The sequence below is a fragment of the Seriola lalandi genome, unplaced genomic scaffold (genome assembly GCF_002814215.2).
Source record: "Seriola lalandi dorsalis isolate HSWRI2012SDOR001 ecotype SW California unplaced genomic scaffold, Sedor1 jcf7180002054688, whole genome shotgun sequence".
Classification (NCBI taxonomy): domain Eukaryota; kingdom Metazoa; phylum Chordata; class Actinopteri; order Carangiformes; family Carangidae; genus Seriola; species Seriola lalandi.
In genome coordinates this window covers 2,240,684-2,261,049 of record NW_019525241.1, presented here as the reverse complement: position 1 = coordinate 2,261,049, position 20,366 = coordinate 2,240,684, and the positions used below count along the sequence as shown (strand labels likewise).

Sequence of the window (20,366 nt, the reverse complement as noted above, 5' to 3'; positions counted from 1 at the left end):
TTTTTTTATGACTTTTTATTCCTTACCGTACAATAACATTTTAATGCCTTACTTCAGTATGACTTTTTTATGACTTTTTATGCCTTACTGTACTGTCGTTTTTATGCCTTACTATAATATGTCGTTTTTAAGACTTTTTATGCCTTGCTATACTATGTCGTTTTTATGACTTTTTATGCCTTACTATACTGTCGTTTTTATGACTTTTTATGCCTTACTATACTATGTCGTTTTCATGCCTTACTATGCTATGACAATTTTAAGACTTTTTATGCCTTACTATACTGTGACCATTTCAGGACATTTTATGCCTTACTGTACTATGTGGTTTTTATGACTTTTTATGCCTTACTATACTACGTCGTTTTTATGTCTTACTATACTATGACCATTTCGTGACTTTTTATGCCTTACTATACTGTAACCATTTTAAGACATTTTATGCCTTACTGTACTATGTGGTTTTTATGCCTTTCTATACTATGTAATTTTTATGACTTTTTATGCCTCACCATACTATGTTGTTTTTATGACTTTTTATGCCTTGCTATACTATGTCGTTTTTATGCCTTACTATGTTATGACAATTTTAAGACTTTTTATGCCTTACTATACTATGTCGTTTTTATGACTTTTTATGCCTTACTGTACTATGTCGTTTTTATGCCTTACTATACTATGACCATTTTAAGACTTTTTATGCCTTACTATACTATATTGTTTTTAAGACTTTTTATGCCTTACTATACTATGTCGTTTTTTAAGACTTTTTATGCCTTACTATACTATGTCGTTTTTATGACTTTTTATGCCTTACTATACTATGACATTTGTATGCCTAACTATACTATGACCATTTTAAGACTTTTTATGCCTTACTATACTATATCGTTTTTAGGACTTTTTATGCCTTATGTTACTCTAATGTTTTATTTCCTTTTCTTCCTTACTATACTATCACTTCTTTTACATGACTACAATATGACTTTTTTATGCCTGTTTTGTTCCCCGTGAGAGTCCAGGGGTTGAGGGAAGTAAACACAATTAAAAGAACTGGACAATACAGAAAACAAACAGGAAACCAAACAACTAAGTGTGTTTATTCAAAAAAGAAACAAAACACAAAAGACAACAACAGTAACACTGAATAACTTAAAACTACAGCATGAAGACAAACCACAAAAAGCACTAAATATGATTACTGTCACTATAGCTGCACAAAGCTATCTTCAAAACGATACACACACCCACACACACACACCCCCACACACACACACACACACACACAGACAGACAGCCCCACGGCTGCTGGATGACACTCTGGCGCTGCCGAAGCCTCCTCACTCTGCCTCCTCACTCTGCCTCCTCACTCCGCCTTCATATTCTGGCTTCTGATTGGGAATAGGGATCAGCCGTCCCGAAACACTTAGTAGTTAAGAGTTAGTAGTTAGTAGTTAAAAATGGGGAGAGCAGACCAGCACATACACATACATACAACATAAGCCGATGGCAAGTAACACTCCCCCCCAAAACATCAACCCACTGGTTGGAATAATAGACCACAATGCCTTATTATACAATGTCATTTTTATGCCTTACTATACTATTTCATTTTAATGACATTTATGCTTTACTATACTATTATGTTTGTATTCCTTACTATACTGTGAAGTTTAGGGCTTTTCGTGCCTTAATATACTATGTCGTTTTTATGCCTTACTATACTATGACATTTTTAGTACTTTTTATGCCTTGTTATACTTTATCGTTTTTATGCCTTGCTATACCATGTCGTTTTTATGACTTTTTATGCCTTACTATACTATGTTGTTTTTATGCCTTAATATACTATGACATTTAGGGCTATTTATACCATTCTAAACTATGAAGTTTCTTTGACTTTTTATGCCTTGCTATACTATGTCGTTTGATGCCTTACTATACTATGACATTTTTATGACATTTTATGCCTTAATATACTATGACCTTTTTTTGACGTTTTATATACCATACTATACTATGACGTTTTTTGGCATTTTTATGCCATAGTATACTATGATGTTTTTATGACCTTTTATATACCATGAAGTGTTTTTTGACTTTTTATGTCTTAATATACTATGTTGTTTGATGCCTCACCATACTATGACGTTTTTATGATGATTTATTTTTCTGTGTTTTGGGTTTCTGTTCTGGGTTTTGAGTATTTTTGGTTTGAGTATTTCTGGTTTGGGTATTTCTAGTGTCTAGTTTAGTCTTCCCTGTCTTGTGCTCTGTTTCCCCGTGCACTTCCTGTTTTATTTTGTAATTTGTTTCCTTGTGTGTCTCAGTGTTTTACTTCCTGTCTGGGTCCTGTTTTCTGTGTGGTGATTGTCTGCCCCGCCCTAATGTGTTTAACCTGTGTTCAATCACCCTTGCATCCCTTGTCTATATAGTCTTTGTGCTCCCCTTTGTCTGTGTCAGTTCGTCTGTTGATCTCTGGGTTTGTCCTTAGTCTGTTCATGTTGCCTGTTGTCATCCCCTGTGTTTCCCTGTGCTTGTTTTGTAAGTTCTTTTTGTTTATTAAACATTCTGCACCGTCTCCTCTGTGTTGGCTGCATTTTGGGTCCTACTTACCACAAACCTTGACACTATGATGTTTTTTTGACGTTTTATGCCATACTATACTATGACGTTTTTCTGCCTTTTTATGCCTTACTATACTTTGTCGTTTGATGCATCACCATACTATGACGTTTTTATGACCTTTTATGCCATACTATACCATGAAGTTTCTTTGACTTTTTATGCCTTACTATACTATGTCATTTGATGCCTTACCATAGTATGAAATTTTTATGACATTTTATGCTTTAATATACTGTGACATTTTTTTAACGTTTTATGCCATACTGTACTATGACGTTTTTTTGGCATTTTTACGCCATAGTATACTATGATGTTTTTATGACCTTTTATGCCTTAATATACCATGAAGTTTTTTTTGGGCATTTTTAAGCCAAACTATACTATGACGTTTTTGTGCCATTTTATGCCTCACTATTCTATGTCGTTTGATGCTTTACCATACTCTGATGTTTTTATGACCTTTTATGCCACAATATACTGTGATGTTTTTTTGACTTTTTATTCCATACTATACTATGACTTTTTTTGGCATTTTTACGCCATAGTATACTATGATGTTTTTATGACCTTTTATGCCATAGTATACCATGAAGTTTTTTTTTTACTTTTTATGTCTTAGTATACTATGCCGTTTGATGCCTCACCTTACTATGATGTTTTTATGACCTTTTATGCCATAGTATACCATGAAGTTTTTTTTTTACTTTTTATGCCTTAGTATACTATGCCGTTTGATGCCTCACCTTACTATGATGTTTTTATGACCTTTTATGCCTTAATATACCATGAAGTTTTTTTTTTTACTTTTTATGCCTCACTATACTATGACGTTTTTATGACCTTTTATGACTTAATATACTATGATGTTTTTTTGACATTTTATGCCATAGTATACTATGACATTTTTGGGCATTTTTAAACCATACATTACTATGACGTTTTTTGGCATTTATATTTCTTAATACACTATGTCGTTTGATGCCCCACCATACTAAGACGTTTTTATGACCTTTTATGACTTAATACACTATGATGTTTTTTTGACAGTTTATGCCATAGTATACTATGATGTTTTTTGGGCATGTTTAAGCCATCTATACTCTGACATTTTTGTGCCATTTTATGCCTTAATATACTATGTCGTTTGATGCTTTACCATACTCTGACGTTTTTATGACCTTTTATGACTTGATATACTATGATGTTTTTTTGACATTTTATGCCATAGTATACTATGACATTTTTTGGCATTTTTAAGCCATACATTACTATGACGTTTTTTGGCATTTCTATTTCTTAATACAATATGTCGTTTGATGCCCCACCATACTACGACGTTTTTATGACCTTTTATGACTTAATATACTATGATGTTTTTTTGACAGTTTATGCCATAGTATACTATGATGTTTTTTTGGCATTTTTAAGCCAAACTATACTCTGACGTTTTTGTGCCATTTTATGCCTTAATATACTATGTCGTTTGATGCTTTACCATACTCTGACGTTTTTATGACCTTTTATGCCTTAATATACTATGATGTTTTTTTGACATTTTATGCCATAGTATACTATGACATTTTTTGGCATTTCTATTTCTTAATACAGTATGTCGTTTGATGCCCCACCATACTACGAAGTTTTTATGACCTTTTATGACTTAATATACTATGATGTTTTTTTGACATTTTATGCCATACAATACTATGATGTTTTTGTGCCATTTTATGCCTTAATATACTATGTCGTTTGATGCCTCACCATACTATGGCATTTTTATGACCTTTTATGCCTTAATATACTACGAAGTTTTTTTGACGTTTATGCCTTAATATACTATGTCGTTTGATGCCTCACCATACTATGACGTTTTTATGACTTTTTATGCCATACTATACTATGACTTTTTTTTGGCATTTTTATGCCTTAATATACTATGATGTTTTTTTGACGTTTTATGCCATAGTATACTATGATGTTTTTATGACCTTTTATGCCTTAATATACCATAAAGTTTTTTTTTTAGTTTTTATGCCTTACTATACTATGCCGTTTGATGCCTCACCATACCATGACGTTTTATGCCTTAATATACTATGACATTTTTTGGCATTTTTAAGCAATTCAATATTATGACGTTTTTTGGCATTTCTATTTCTTAATACACTATGTCGTTTGATGCCTCACCATACTATGGCATTTTTATGACCTTTTATGCCTTAATATACTATGATGTTTTTATGACCTTTTATGACCTAATATACTATGATGTTCTTTTGACATTTGATGCCATAGTATACTATGACTTTTTTTTGGCATTTTTGTGCCTTAATATACTATGTTGTTTGATGCCTCACCATACTTTGACGTTTTTATGACCTTTTATGACCTAATATACGATGATGTTTTTATGACCTTTTATGACCTAATATACTATAATGTTCTTTTGACATTTGATGCCATAGTATACGATGACGTTTTTTTGATGTTTTATGCCTTTATATACTATGTCGTTTGATGCTTCACCATACTATTACGTTTTTATGACCTTTTATGCCATACTATACCATGAAGTTATTTTGAATTTTTATGCCATACAATACTATGACGTTTTTGTGCCATTTTATGCCTCACTATACTATGTCGTTTGATGCCTCACCATACTATGACGTTTTTATGACCTTTTATGCCATAGTATAACATGACGTTTTTTTTTATTTTTATGCCTTAGTATACTATGCCGTTTGAGGCCTCACCATACTATTACGTTTTTATTACCTTTTATGACTTAATATACCATGTTGTGTGATGCCTCACCATACTATGACGTTTTTATGACCTTTTATGACCTAATATACTATGATGTTTTTATGACCTTTTATGACCTTATATACTATGATGTTTTTTTGACATTTGATGCCATAGTATACTATGATGTTTTTTTGATGTTTTATCCCTTTATATACTATGTTGTTTGATGCCTCACCATACTATTACGTTTTTATGACCTTTTATGCCATACAATCTTATGACATTTTTTGGCATTTCTAGTTCTTAATACACTATGTCATTTGATGCCTCACCATACTATGGCAGTTTTATGACCTTTTATGCCTTAATATACTATGATGTTTTTTTGACATTTTTAAGCCAAACTATACTGTGATGTTTTTGTGCCTTTTTATGCCTTAAAATACTATGTTGTTGGATGCCCTTTTTATGACCTTTTATGCTTTCATATACTATGACCATTTTAAGACTAATTATACTACGACGTTTTTTGGCATTTTTATGCCTTAATACACTATGTCGTTTGATGCCTCATCATACTATGTCATTTTAATGACCTTTTATGCCTTAATATACTATGATGTTTTTATGACCTTTTATGCCTTAATATACTATGACCATTTTAAGACTTTTTATGCCTTACTATGTCGTAGTTTTTAAGACTTTTTATGCCTTACTATACTATTATGTTTTTATGCCTTACTATACTATGTTGTTTTTATGATTTTTTATGCCTTACTATACTATGTTGTTTTTATGCCTTACTATACTATGACGTTTAGGGCTTTTTATGCCATTCTATACGATGTCGTTTGATGCCTCACCATACCATGTCGTTTTTATGACTTTTTATGATTTACTATACTATTATGTTTGTATTCCTTACTATACTGTGACGTTTAGGGCTTCTTATGCCTTAATATACTATGTCGTTTTTATGACTTTTTATGCCTTACTACACTATGACCGTTTTAAGACTTTTCATGCCTTACTATACTATTACATTTTTATGCCTTAGTATACTATGACATTTTAGGACTTAAAACTACTACACCAAGAAAAAACAAAATTGAACAATCAGCACTAAATGGGATTACTGTTACTCTAGCTCCATGCAGCTATCTTCAAAACGACACAGACATACACAGAAAGCTCCATGGCTGCTGGATAGCACTCTGGTGTTCTCGAGGCCTCTTCACTCCGCCTTCATACTCCGGCTTCTGATTAGGAATAGGGATCAGTGGTCCCGGAACACCTGTAGGAAAGAAAGGGGAGGGCAGAGGATAGACCAGCACATACACACATATACAACCTAAAGCTAAAGCACAAAACACTCCGCCCCATAAGACCAACCCACTGGTTGGAATAATAGACCATCACCACAATATCTTCCAATATAATGACTCTTTTTATGCTTTACTATAGTATACTTTACTATAGTATGACTTTTTTATGCTATACTATAGTATTACCTTTTTATGCCTTACTATACTATGACTTTTTTTTTTTTTTGCCTTACTATACTATGATGTTTTTAGGACTTACTATACTATGACTTTTTTATTACTGAATGTAAATTCAGATCTCAAATGTTAATATACTATTTGCTTGGCAGTATTATAAAGCCAGTCTCTTTGTTTTGGAGGGGTAGTAGGTTTGTTGCATCCCTACCAATGTTGAGACCAAACCTAAGCCTTTGATTTTCAAAAGATCCAGTATATGAGCAGGCTGCGGACTGTTCAGGCTGTGTGTGTTTGCCGGCTGTGTTTCAGGCCCAGCCAGATGTGGGTGGGATTAAATTAAGAAAATGTTAAAAACAGGAGGTAAAACTAAAATGAGTACAGCTGATTAACACTCAGGTTGTGGTCTGACTCCATCCTTTAACAGAACAGCAGGGGGAGACAGTGTGATGAAGTGGTTTGGCAGTACAAAAGGAAAAAGAAATGCCTCAAATTATTCTTATTGAAGTTGTCTGTTGTCACTAAAAACTCCAGACCACGAGAAGCTTGTCCATACATGACAATCTTCTCATATAGGCTGATCAGTGCAGTTAAGAAGATCTTTAAATCTGGCTCGACTCCAGCATATGCTTAAGACTGTCGCAAGACGCGACTCACGTCCTTAATTTTTTTATTGCTTCAACTTTATTGAAAATAGTTCAACAGAACAAGGACATTGTACATTTAAACAGCCATGAACATAAGTCATTTATCGGAGTGAGCAAATGTATAAATTGATTTGGGTGGGAACCAAAACGATACATATTAACATTTAAGAGAAAAGTTATCATTAACAAACGAACTTACTTTTTTTTTGAACAGCATCAAAAACCACGGTGTGAATTCTTCAGGTGAAATATTTAATTTCAAGAACTGACCCATCAACAGTATTTTATTGTAACACCAGATTGGGAAAAGATATTTATTAATTAGAATATTTATCTTTACAAAAATAAAACCTCTGTGAGAAATCTGTAGCTAACATCTGTGTTGACATGGAAACGGTCAAAGTTCGCGTCCCAAAAATAATAAAACGCTGACGTCATATTTAGTGGCCGGAAATCGCAAACGGGAGTGTGTCCGCAGGGAGGAATGGCTGGGCTGCTGAAAAAGGTACGAGTAGAGGTCATGTCTTTATTTTAGTGACAGAAAGAAGGGTTGGAATCAGCTCAGTTAATATTGTTTGCATTAATGCCACACTACTGTTAATGTGTATTAGCGTGGCTGACTTACCTAAACAGAGTCTGCAGTGTGAACGAGACTCCGCGATGAGTTGGCTAGCTGTTATGCTAATTCTGCTAGGTGAGGTTACTGGATAAAGAAGCTCAGCGGAAACACAGGAGCGAACTGCCATCACTTTACTTCGTTACATATTCATACTATGTGTGTCTACCTTGGTGGCGGAGGCAGCGGTGTTACCTACTGAGAAAATTAGCCTTTTAGCATACTGTGGTAAAATTGATTCTACGGCTCCGTTAATTAATAATGTTTTAGGAATGATGGGAAAAGCAGGGAATGTTGAGTGGATCAGTTTACAATATAAATTAATTTTGAATAAACATTGACTTTGGGTTTAATAGAATATTTCCTATCAATATTAACTGTTATACAACAAAACGTTAACTGGGGACTAGTTTTCTCGATTCATCCAGGGAGTAACGGGCACCAAACGACGAACTTCTAAGCAATAAACTTAAAGCAAAGTAACAGGCCTGTAAAATAAAATGTAACTACGACACTGCAAAGTGACAAGTGCATACAACAGAAAATACAGTACTGCTGCACAGCAGGAACAGGGCAGCCCGACACTGACACGAACTTCTACTGCTGTTATTTGTTCAGTTTTGTAAATGTATTACTGTGAATCTGTATGGTTATTAATAAGATCACCAGTGTCTGTAGGTACATTGTGTTGTATTCTGGGTATTGTAATAATAATTTCTCATTCATTCAAGTGAATGGGAGCGTCATCTCACACTTTTGGACCTGACTGTATCGCACATTAACGGATTGTAGGTTTTTTTCATAGCGGTACAACACAATGTAATGCCGCTAAATGCAGGTATCTTGGGCACAGATATTTCTAAAGGGTTAATATTATTTAATTGGACAAGGTGTTGATTAATGGTTGTCCCATTTAGGCTATGAGCTTTTAATAATAATGGTTTAGGAGGGAGAGAGAGTGTGTGTAAGGCAGTTTAATGAATGCCATGTGAAATACTTAGAACAATGAAACATTTTCAGCTAATTAATGGTTAAATCTTTCTCGTCTTATTCAGATTAAGTTTTTTTTTATTATACCCAGTCTACAGCCCCTTTTTCATTTTATATTTGTCTGAGCACATTCAGTGTTGCACAGAGGGAAGTTTGAAGATGGTGAAGCGAAAAGGTGAGGAGGAGCTGAAGTGACTCAGACTTAACAAGTGTCTCTCCTGCTGCTCTTTTCCAGACGACCGGCCTGGTCGGCCTGGCAGTGTCCCACAATCCACATGAGGTGAGAAGCCGACGTTGTACTCAGTTCCCCTCCATCCATGTTTGGCTATGTGCAGTGCAGACCTTGGTTAACACAGAGTTATTAAAACCAGGAAATAATGTGCATCATCACAGTGTTCCAGCTGTCAGTGGTTAACACACCTCTAACCATGTAACCCACTCTGCTCTTCCTCTCAGCGTCTGAGGATCCTCTACTCAAAGATCCTGGCAACAGTGCAGACTATGCCACAGGACGCCGCCTACAGGAAGTACACAGAGCAGCTGGTCAACGAGCGCTTCAACCATGTCAAAATGGTCAGTACCAGGCTGTGCTGTGTGAAGATTTGTTCTGTGTAAACTGTGAGGATGGAAAATGAGAACGTTTTTATGTCTGTCTTCACAGGAGCCTGATGTTGAAAAGCTGGAGAAGAAAATAAACAGTGGACAAATTGAAGAAGTAATTTTCCAGGTAGGTCATTTAATTTCCTCTGGTGCTGTCAGTCTGTGCCAGTACCTGCTGACAGTGAGAGTGTGTGGTCTTGAAGAAGTTTATTTTCTGATCCAGTCTTATGTTCTCATTTATTTTTGGACTCTTTATTCTTTTAACTGGACTCTGCCAACATCTCGCATAAGCTTAAGAGATATAACCCCAAAAATGAGTGGGTGTCATTTTATAATATAGTCTGTTACAATCACAAACATGCTGGAGCTCTAAACAGTAATATAAAACTTACAAGTTGTGTTCATAGGGGGGCGTTGTTTGATGAACAACAGCCATGAGCGGTGATGGCCTGAGTCTTATTGTTGTGAGGTTGCCAGGCAACCAGTACAGCCGCTGCACAGATGTACTGCATAAAGTGCTGTGAAGAAATACTTCAGTGTCCACATTAAATAACATTGGTTTGTTTATGGTTGAAATGAACATGATACCTGTCAGTGAGATCTTTAGGTGTATGTTTGAACTCTAACAAAGTGACTGTTTCTGTTAGCTGAAATCAATCATGTCTCACTCTCAACAGCTAAGTGTTCTCCAGCTATTCTTTTAAAGCAGGACACCTGACGTGGCTGTTGGGCCTGTGATAATGAAACCAGAGTGTGGAGGTGTTACTGACCGTTGTGTTGTGTGTGTGTGCAGGCGGAGTGTGAGCTAGCTCTGTCCAGGAAGATGTCTGAGTGGAAACCATGGGAGCCGCTGATAGAGGAGCCCCCTCCCAACCAGTGGAAGTGGCCCATCTGAATACACCTGTGTATACTGTTTTTGTGTGTTTGTGTGTGAGATCCAAACTTCTAATGAAGTGATGTACAAATAAAAGTCCTGCAAATATTTCCCCATTTATTCTCCAGGGTCAGTCATGGGTCACAGATTGATACAACTGGTATATGTACACACTCACATGAGACACTTACATTTTTACAGCTGTTTGTGGAGAAAAAAAAAATCACCTGACCCTTATCCCTGTTCACATTCAGTTTTACAGATATCGTACCACCTGAGTAACTGAGATGAAACTTTAGAGCTGAATGATTTCAACTGTGGAACTACAGTTAGTCGGATCCTTCATAATGAACACAATTTTTATGATATACAGCCTTAGTAATTCAAAGTCGATACAACTAAAAGAAACCCCAAATAATAATGTCAGAATTAAATATCCCCACAAAACAAAGTCCCTTAACTTGAATCAAAAGAGTAAAAAGTCTAAGCTGAATTAGAGCTGCTACAGTCGGATAATTGAGTCCAGAGACGGTTTCATGTAGTGTTCACAGAAGTAACATTCTCTGTCTTAACATACCCTCTATCTTCTGTCGACAGACAGAAGACGCTTAAGACACAAAGCTGCATTGTGTAGGTACTGGCACCTTCAGGTTCTAGCCTCCTGTGACCCACTTGTGGCTCTCTGTAACAGCTGGAGCATGATGGGATAGATGGAGGCAAACTCCTTCCCCTGCCGAGCCCTCACTGACTGCACGTAGGCCTCCAGAGCGCCCCTTAGAGGACAACAGTGAGGAAGGACACAGTTAGACTAGGTGATGATATGATCAGCAACTCAATATCACAAAGAGCAGGTTTTTTAAGTCCAGCTTCCTCTGACTACCTGTAAACAAATCAAGGGACCACCTAACGATCAACCTGGACATGACTGAGCACATGTTCCTCCAGGGGGAAAGATTTTCCTCACTGACACCTGTCTATCACCATGACAACATGGTGATGGTGGTGGGGCTCCTGGAACATGACCTGTCACTCAGCGGTGATACACTGCAGCAGTGGCTGCTCAATTATTCATGTTTAACATCAGGTGGATTCACCCCTTCGTATGCACTCATCATCTCCTGCCTTTTGTGTCAGGCAGCTTCCTCGTGTTCAGCTGGAATGCTGGTTTTTGCTGGTTTCTTGCCTGTTTGTGTTTCTTTCAGTAACAGTTTGCAGGTGAAGCCCAGTAGGCCTGTTCAGTAATGGATCCATAAAATACAAACTACAGCTGTGTGTGAGGCCTGTGATGTGTTGTGGCAAATACAAAGAATGAAAGGTCACCTGATGAGGGTGAGCCGGTCTCTCTCTGAGGGATGATCATCCAGCCACTGGGAGTAACGAGCGATGGACCACTCTGCTCTCTGTGTGGAAGGGTAAAGCTCGTTTAGTTGTTACAGTCCAAACACAAACAGTGAACTGACTCAATGAATGTGCAATCAAATCATTGACAATCATGGATCACATTGTAGAAAGTCTGTATCTAGTTAGGCTCTGTGTGTACAATGTAGTTTACAAAGTGAGAGTGGTGCAGTGTGTGTGTAGACCTGGTGAGGTGACTTGAGCTCAGACGGGGCTCTGGTGAAGAGGAAGTGCAGCAGGGTGCTGTAGGGGATCAGGTCACCCACAGCTGGGCTGTTGGCTATCAGCTCGCTGGTCTGAAACAGCAGTGGCCTGCAACACGAGCACAAACACAGACTGAAGCGTAACACACTGCGGACTGTAACACAGTCAGACTTAAAGAACCACACTGCTGTCTTTACATGTTTGAGCCCATTAATAATGCAGAATTCATGTTGGATTTTCAGTCCATTTCTGTATATTATAAAAATCAAAAATCTCTTGAGATAGAGAATTCTTTACACCCCCCCTCTACTACTTTTAATGAACCCACCACTTTGCTAATCAGGCTGCAAGCAATGATCATTATCAATCCATTAGACAAACTTGTGATTTAAGTCGGCAGCTGAACAGTGATCCTGTTAATGCAGAGAAGGATCGAACTGATGATAACTTTCATCAGTGTGCTCTGGTAAGATATGAAAATGCAGATCTCAAATAAAAGTCTTCCTTGATCACACCACTAAGTTCCTGCTGCTAGCTCCACCTTCATGTGACAACAATGTAACACAAATAAATGTGACTCAGTTTTTAAATGAATGGAAACCAAAGGGCTCTCAGTGCAGTACAGGGGGAAATCAATCTAAACAGTGATTGGATGTTTTTAAGCCACTCAACAAGCGAATGTGATTTGTAGATACTGGGAAAAACCATGGAAAACCTCCGGTATTGTCCTAAGTTCTAACATTAGCATTTTAAACACCAATCTTAAAGGCTCAGTTCACCAAAATTACCATCTGGGATTACTGTCTCCACCCCTATACAATGGCAGCCAGTCAGTTCAACCGTTCACTGATTGTTCAGCTATAATGTGAACGTGGCTTCATATGGGTAAACTGACCCTTCAGTCACCATCATAATCCTGTTTCTACGACTACAAAAACATCGATGAACGCCACTCTATCTTTGTCTTGAAGTGAAATCAAAGAGGAGAGTTGATCTTCATAAGCATACACACCTGAAGGAGCGCAGCATTCTGTACGGTCTCCCCAAATCAGACACTCTCCTGCACAGAGGTCCGACTGCCATCTCCATCTTGACGTACGCACACACAAAAACACACAAACAGTCATTCGTCATCTGTCCGTGGTAACAGAGAGACAGACTTCACACAGGCTGAAAACAGGCCGTCCTCACCTGAGCGAAGTCAGCGGCCAGTCTCATCTTGCCTCCCTCTCCCAGCGGGCGCAGCAGGCTGGCGTGGCGGATGAACAGCTCGATGGCTCTCTGAGCGATGGACTCGGTGCTCTCGTAGATGAAGTCCACACACTGGATGTGTCTGAAATAGTCGCTCATCACTCTGGAGATGAAGCCCTGGAGCTCTTTCATGTAGAGTGAGCAGGGGACGTCAGGCTTATCAGGGCTGGACAGAGGCCTGCAACACACACACGCACACACACACACTCACACACGTTTATAAAAGAGACTAGTATAAACACTGCACCAAGGCAGTGACACACACCCTATTACATTTTCTCTGAAGAACATTCAGTGTGTTTGTTTCTATGAGAAAGATAAGGAAAGCCAGTAATGAGGTTCTAACTGACGTGTGCAACTATTATTTAATTTCACTTTCTGTTTGAATGAAAAACTAGAGACACATTTTATTTATGTGATGCCTGAGTTACAGTTCAGTGATCAGATCACTGAAAATGATTTTTTAAATCTATCAAATCTAATCAAGCAATATTGTTTGTTTACATTAACATGTACGCTGATAAGAATATCATTATTGACATTTTTTAAACTCCAGATAAAATCAGCCTCAAAAACCCATTATTGGTGGTCGGGGTACGGTGAAATGGGTGAGAGAGAAACGTCCTTTTTGAACCAACACTTCCAGGAATCAGTGATTGAAAGTAACTAAATATCTGCTCGAGTATTGTGCTACAGCATTTTTGAAATGTATTGTACTTTTTATGATTTATCCCACTTTGACTTCTTCTTCTCTACAGTATAGTATTGTACGCAATGTATTTTCACTCCACTACATTTACCTGACAGCAATAGTTTCTTGTTACTTTTCAAATTAAGACTTAACATAGAAAAACACATAAAATGTATGAAATACAATACATTTTTTAAAGATTAAATCAGTGGTTCTTTTTGGGTTTTTGGTTTGTTTAGTCCCCTTGGCCCCGTCATGCCCCAGACTGTGACTTGTTCCACCAAAGATACATTTCCCCTTTAAAATTTCCTTTAATTTCTTGTTTAATTTAAACAAGTGTTTTAGAAGTTAAAACTTGAGAAGACACAAGAAGATGACTGAGTTTTAAGCTGAGTTCTCTCAAACACTTGGTGGATAAGGTTAGAAACATACATCACTCAAAGGGGGCGTTGTCTTGCTACATGAGTCCTTTTACATTTTGCTGTTAAAACTTCCATACATTTAAAATTGTGCACAGGTAATGGAGTATTGTTGTATTGGTACTTTTAAATAAGTAAAGAATCCTGCAGTGAAGACGGGCTACATGTTACTCACCCTGAAAAGTCTTCCTGGTGTAGTGTGATGATGATGGCCTCTATGGAGTCGCTCACTGACTGTAGGAGAGGCTGCACTGCACTGCTCATCAGGGCCTGAACCCCCTGAGTCAAAGAGAGGGAAACAAACTGAGTCCTGTGATGTCCAACTGTGAGGATGAACAGACGAAAGGAGCAAACCGGACTCCAAATCCAGGCCGCATCACATCAACTACTGCTCTTGTATAGTCAGTTGAGCAGTAGGTACATATCTATAGTCTGATGACTGGTGTACAAAACACAGCAGGCTGCAGACATCAGGAAAACTTCCCCTTTGCAACAAGTGTCAATAAATATTCCCTGAGTGTGTAGTTAATTAAAATGTCTCAAACACACAGACTGCAGAGCAGCTTTCATTTTGTAAATGAAAACGATGATAAAAATATTCAGTGCAGATGAAAGAGACTAAAACTAAAAAGGCAGTGAGTGAGCGACTGTGCCTTATCGTGGACAGATAATACAGTCTCAGCTTTAGGACAGTTTTGTTCCTTGTTGTTCATCATATGAAACCTTTTTTCATCCAGATGTGTAGAGGAGTCTTTGAAGATTCTGGAGGCAGCATCTTGGTTTTTCTAAAGATTAGATATATTCTGGTTCCTGAGCGCTGTGATTTGACTGTAAAGGTTCTACATAAGAGGTACAAACCAGGGCTAACACATGGGAACAGCACCTTTAACCATTGTGACTGTACACATCAACAATGAGAGCTGCAGCCTCTCAGAAGTCCTAAGAATTTAAATGACTAAAACTTAAGACTAAGCAGTGTAAACACATTTTAATAAAAACACTTATTAAGCTAAATCAAATCCAAATTAACACTGATGCAGAGCTGAAGTAGGTCTCACACTCCACCGAGGATTTAATTAACTTTACAGGTCCCAGTTTCCTAATTCACAGTTAAGATGAAAGGACGAGAGCTTTGTGCCTTTTGTAAACTGACAAGAAGCTCCATTAAAATAATAAACCCAAGAGAAGGTTGTTCCCTGTGATTACTTTATAGCAGGTGAAAGACACATTTTCCTCTAATGCACATGAGCTTAGGAAACAGTTAAAATACGGACGACAATGAAAATATAAATTAAAAAAAGGTTTTGCGATCAAACCTCCAAAGAAGAAGACAGAGCATCTGCAGCAGCAGGAGGACAAGACCCCAAACCTGAAATAATCTGCAACGACAAAACACATGAAGAATTAATTCACTTTATTTGCATATGATCTTTTATACATAAAAAGCAGCTCTATGTATAAACTGTATAAAAAAAACATAATAAAAAACTTTAAAAACACTAATTTACCCCGGTTCTACGTGATATTTTATGTGCTGGCAGTTTTGCTGGAACCATTTAATGCTGCAGAGCTCCATGGCCTGAGGCACAGTCACATATGCATGGAGGTACTAAATCACAGAGCTGTGTGAAGTTGTAAAACAATTTATGAATCAACAGAGACAGAAAAAACAAGAGGTCAGAGCAAAGATGCTACAATTGTTTGATGTGGCATCTTTTACACTTATTTTTGTTAAACCTCTGGTGGCTGCTTTTTGTAAAAGCTGAAGTTAAAGGACCAGTGCCATAGAGACAGAGGAGTCAAGAATGGTCAGATGTTTCTCAGGTGGAAAAATGTGGTTTTATTGACACAGTCAATATTTACTCATGTAAACGTTGATCTATCATGACCCAAACGTTTTGCCTCAGATTGAGCCTGTTCACTGAAAATGTTGTCTGTCTTGGAATCAGCAACAACAATATCTATCACTTCTGTTTTGTCCTCATTTAATTTCAAATAGCTTCATACATTCAAACTGTAAAACTTCAAACAGCATTGGACAACATCAGGCATTGGAGACTAAAACATTAAACTGTGTTGTAGTACAATTGAGCTGAGCAGAAGGTGCATGGTTAATGGGACAAGTAAAGAACCATGGAGAATACTAACAACCCTGTTAAATAGACAAGGAACCAGAAAGAGGTTCTTACAAGAAATACCATCTAAATGTTCTGACCTGAGAAAGTAAGGCTACTACTACTTTCTTCAGTACCTGTGTCTTCCCATCCCAGGTGTTTGTTTTCCCGTCTACCCTCTTTGTCTCTTCGTCCGCCCCACCCCCAGCACCTACCTGGAATTAATTCTCACTGTGTTTTCGCACAGTAAAATTGTAAAGCCTTAAGTTAAATATTTAATGCTGCAGTAATCTGTTTTTTTATGCTGTTAATCAGCCGCGCTGCTGTGCCAGGACTCACCATACATCTTTAATGGAGGAGGCTGAGAGAACACTGTGCACCCTGACTACTTTTCCTTTTATGTCCCTTTAATCTCCTTTGGCTCCTTTCACATAGGTGAGTGCTATTTCTATGCATTAGTAAGGTCATACTTAGTAATCACACACACGCCTTCAGAACTGTGTGTGTTGTTAACTAATCTACCTATTACAATACAGTGGAAAAAATGAAGATACAGTAAAGCTATTGACAGAACAGTAACTTAACAGCTCTGATGCTGCCTACTTTAAAACAAAGTTAAAATCTCTTCTTAAAGACACAGCGATCTATTCAATTAATCTGTAATGAGTCACTGTAACTCTGATCTCTCTGAACAGGCCCGAAATCCCTGTGTGATTACTGCACCATGTTGAAGGATCGTCAGTGTGACTACATCTTTAATGCATAAGGGAGGAGAATTTGTAAAGTGACAAAATGCTGAAAATAAGGTCATTTAAGGTCATTTACCTTGTAGGAAATGTTAATTTGGTAAAGATAGTAGTGCCGACTAGTGGCTTTAGCTGTGATCAAGATTCCAGGCTGAACGTTACATTTTTTCATTTGTGAAGTCACCGTTATGATGACTTAATTTTATACCTGATGTTTTAAAGAGTTTTATAAAGTGAAAATGTCAGCGTGACATTTAAATCACAGTGGAAATATAAAAATGATCACATCAATTTCTAATGCTGGTGACCCAATGATAGAAAATCACCACACTAGCTACCGTCACATTTCTGTGTTTATTCCCACCTTGGTGACAGCCTGCTGCAGACGGTAGAGGGAGTTGATCACAGCTACGTTCCTCCTCTGGCCTTCTGTTAATGGACCGATTACCTGACTGGCGTCACCCTGAGTAGACAACTGTAGACAGAGGAGTGATTGATTGAAAAGAGATGCACAGGGGAGTAGTGTATGACATGTAGACAGGGTACAACAACTGCAACGGATAGGTTTAGTAGAAGACGTCGTTACAACTTTATCGAGTTGATGAGCTAATTACAGAATGGAACAAATTGTGCCCTCACAGGTAAACAGACATGGTGGTTTTTAATTCTGAATTTTAGGATTGCACTAACATACTTTCTCAAACACACACACACACACACACACACACAATGTCGTACACACCAGCTGTTCTGACTTGACGCAGAAGAGCTGGACCGTCTTGGCAGCGTTCTTGGCCACAGCCAGGGACAGATCTGGATCTACCGATGCTACATTCAGCTCACTGCAAACAAACAAGCAAATGAGACAGATTTTCCATTTCAATCATATAACCTGGCTAATGACCAAGCTATACACTATGTTCATAGTCAAACTGTAGCTTCTATCCATAATGTCCTTTATAGGTAATGAATCATCTCATATGTTTTTTAAAGGTCAGGCAGAGACCAGCGTCTTTATTTGTCACATCCTGAAGACAGAATAAGACATTTGTATGTACCTTAAGTTTGTATTGACTTCAATGGAAACCACTCTTTTGTCAAATTAAATTATAAATATATATATATATAATAATAATATTTATATATATACATTTTAATGTGTGAAAATAATAATAAATATAATAATCTTTTTAACGCCTGAGTGAATTAAATGTCTTGTAGGATAAATCAACAGCTGTTAAACATGTTGACATACCCCTGAGTGGCAGAGGCAGTGCTAAATGATTTGGTTCCTGCTGTAAGGGATGTAAACTGTGGATGCAGTGTACGTGCCTGCTGATGGTCTTGATGATGCTGTCCAGCTCGTCGCTGGAGGGCGGGTTGCGGCCGCCTATAGGGAACACGAGGTTGATCGGATCAAAGAGGCGCGAGAGGGACTTGGAGAGGTAGGCCGCCTCGTACGGCTGCAGAGAGTCCTTCAGAGCCTTCTCTGGGCTGCGCGCACGCGCACACACACACACACACACACACACACACACACACACACACACACACACACACACACACACAGAGATTGACACAAAATCAAAACACAGACAGAATGTACTGATGTTTTGAGAAGATATTTACAGATAAGAAATGAGAAATGAGAAACCAGTCACCAATCAGAAACGGGGAGATAAGAAACACTGGGGGGAACTGCTCACTGTTTCTTTTCACTCTGCCACAAGATCAGAAACCAGCATCACTTTACTGTAAAGTAGCCATTAAAACTTCAGCCTTTCAAATCAATTGTGGTATTATATCAAGAATCTATAATACATACAATATCCTCTAACTGGCTAAAATTTCAGTGCTGACATTTATTAATGGAGCACAGACATAAATGGGAGCAAAATGCCCTGGTGTCTCATCCTATTACTAATCAATGCAGGCATGATACCAGAGAGGTGTGTGTGTGTGTGTGTGTGTGTGTGTGTGTGTGTGTGTGTGTGTGTGTGTGTGTGTGTGTGTGTACGCGTCTGATGAGACTGACATGATATATTAAAATGTTTTTAATGGAGTGTGTTTGTTCCCTGCAGTCAGCAGGGTGATTGACGGGTGTGTTCAGGAGCTCACTGAGTGTTATTTAACATGTGTGTTGTGTTGTGTGCTCAGACGCATCAGCACACGTTCTCCTGTCATTAGTGCACATGCTCATGTCTTCACTCCCACTCTGTCTACCTGTTACATCATTCCTTTGTTCTTCAGTCTCTCTCCCCTACAGTCTTTTCATATACTGTCACCCAAACCACAGATGCACCAATCCCACTTGTTTGTTTTCTGATTCCAACACCTAAACTCAACAGGGTACGTGCTGCCTACCAATCAGATACTAGTGGTTGTTCCTCTGATTGAGGACTGATTCTTTGTATGAAGCTGTTCACTTCTTGCGTGTGTGAATGTGCTCACCTGTAGTCCTGTTTGCCATGCGTGAAGAGGTCCTGGCTGTCTGTCTCTGTGGCCGTGATGTCCAGAGACGCATCTATCCCCGCGCTGCTCGTCAGAGCTCCCTGCAGGCTGGCGCTGTACTGCTGCAGCCGGCGCCACAGCTCGTTGTACAGTCGCAACAGTTTAGGATACTCTCCTTCAAACGCCTGCTTCAGAAAGGACGAGGCTGCAGAGAAAACAGACGGAGGCAAGCACAGTGAAAAACATTTGATTACATGTGACAGTTTTGAAGAGAGTGAGTGATGACCAAAGGAAAAAGTGGAAGACCCCTCATTAGATCCCCGCACAGAACTAAGTATGAGATATTTTAGAGCTGCATTATTTTTCTATGTAATTGTGAAAGGTGTCACTTGTAGTGATGAACTCTCAGAGGATTATCACTCAGTGGACAAAGTCAGAGACTAGCTGGTGAAGAGAGTCAAATATCTAGCAGCTTAGGGGCCAGATA

At 38.0% G+C, this 20,366-nt stretch overlaps 2 protein-coding genes across 2 annotated transcripts in view; one reads left to right on the top strand and one right to left on the bottom strand.

Moving 5' to 3' along the window:
* Window positions 1-7,961: 7,961 nt before the first annotated feature.
* ndufa5 (NADH:ubiquinone oxidoreductase subunit A5) lies at window positions 7,962-10,721 on the top strand. Its single transcript, XM_023422979.2, has 5 exons — window positions 7,962-8,030; window positions 9,367-9,411; window positions 9,588-9,704; window positions 9,793-9,858; window positions 10,525-10,721. The coding sequence occupies exons 1-5, from the start codon at window positions 8,010-8,012 to the stop codon at window positions 10,624-10,626; spliced, it is 351 nt and encodes a 116-aa protein (XP_023278747.1). The 5' UTR covers window positions 7,962-8,009; the 3' UTR covers window positions 10,627-10,721.
* Window positions 10,710-20,366, bottom strand: part of cog5 (component of oligomeric golgi complex 5) — a 53,506-nt gene continuing 43,849 nt past the window's right edge. Inside the window, exons 12-22 of the mRNA XM_023422977.2 lie at window positions 19,880-20,084; window positions 18,761-18,922; window positions 18,171-18,270; window positions 17,793-17,903; window positions 15,885-15,947; window positions 14,744-14,847; window positions 13,399-13,636; window positions 13,220-13,296; window positions 12,189-12,315; window positions 11,926-12,005; window positions 10,710-11,378 (exon numbers count right to left, since the gene is read on the bottom strand). Of these exons, the coding sequence (XP_023278745.1) occupies window positions 11,252-11,378; window positions 11,926-12,005; window positions 12,189-12,315; window positions 13,220-13,296; window positions 13,399-13,636; window positions 14,744-14,847; window positions 15,885-15,947; window positions 17,793-17,903; window positions 18,171-18,270; window positions 18,761-18,922; window positions 19,880-20,084 (1,394 nt within the window). The 3' untranslated portion in view covers window positions 10,710-11,251. The remainder of the gene's footprint in view (window positions 11,379-11,925; window positions 12,006-12,188; window positions 12,316-13,219; window positions 13,297-13,398; window positions 13,637-14,743; window positions 14,848-15,884; window positions 15,948-17,792; window positions 17,904-18,170; window positions 18,271-18,760; window positions 18,923-19,879; window positions 20,085-20,366) is intronic.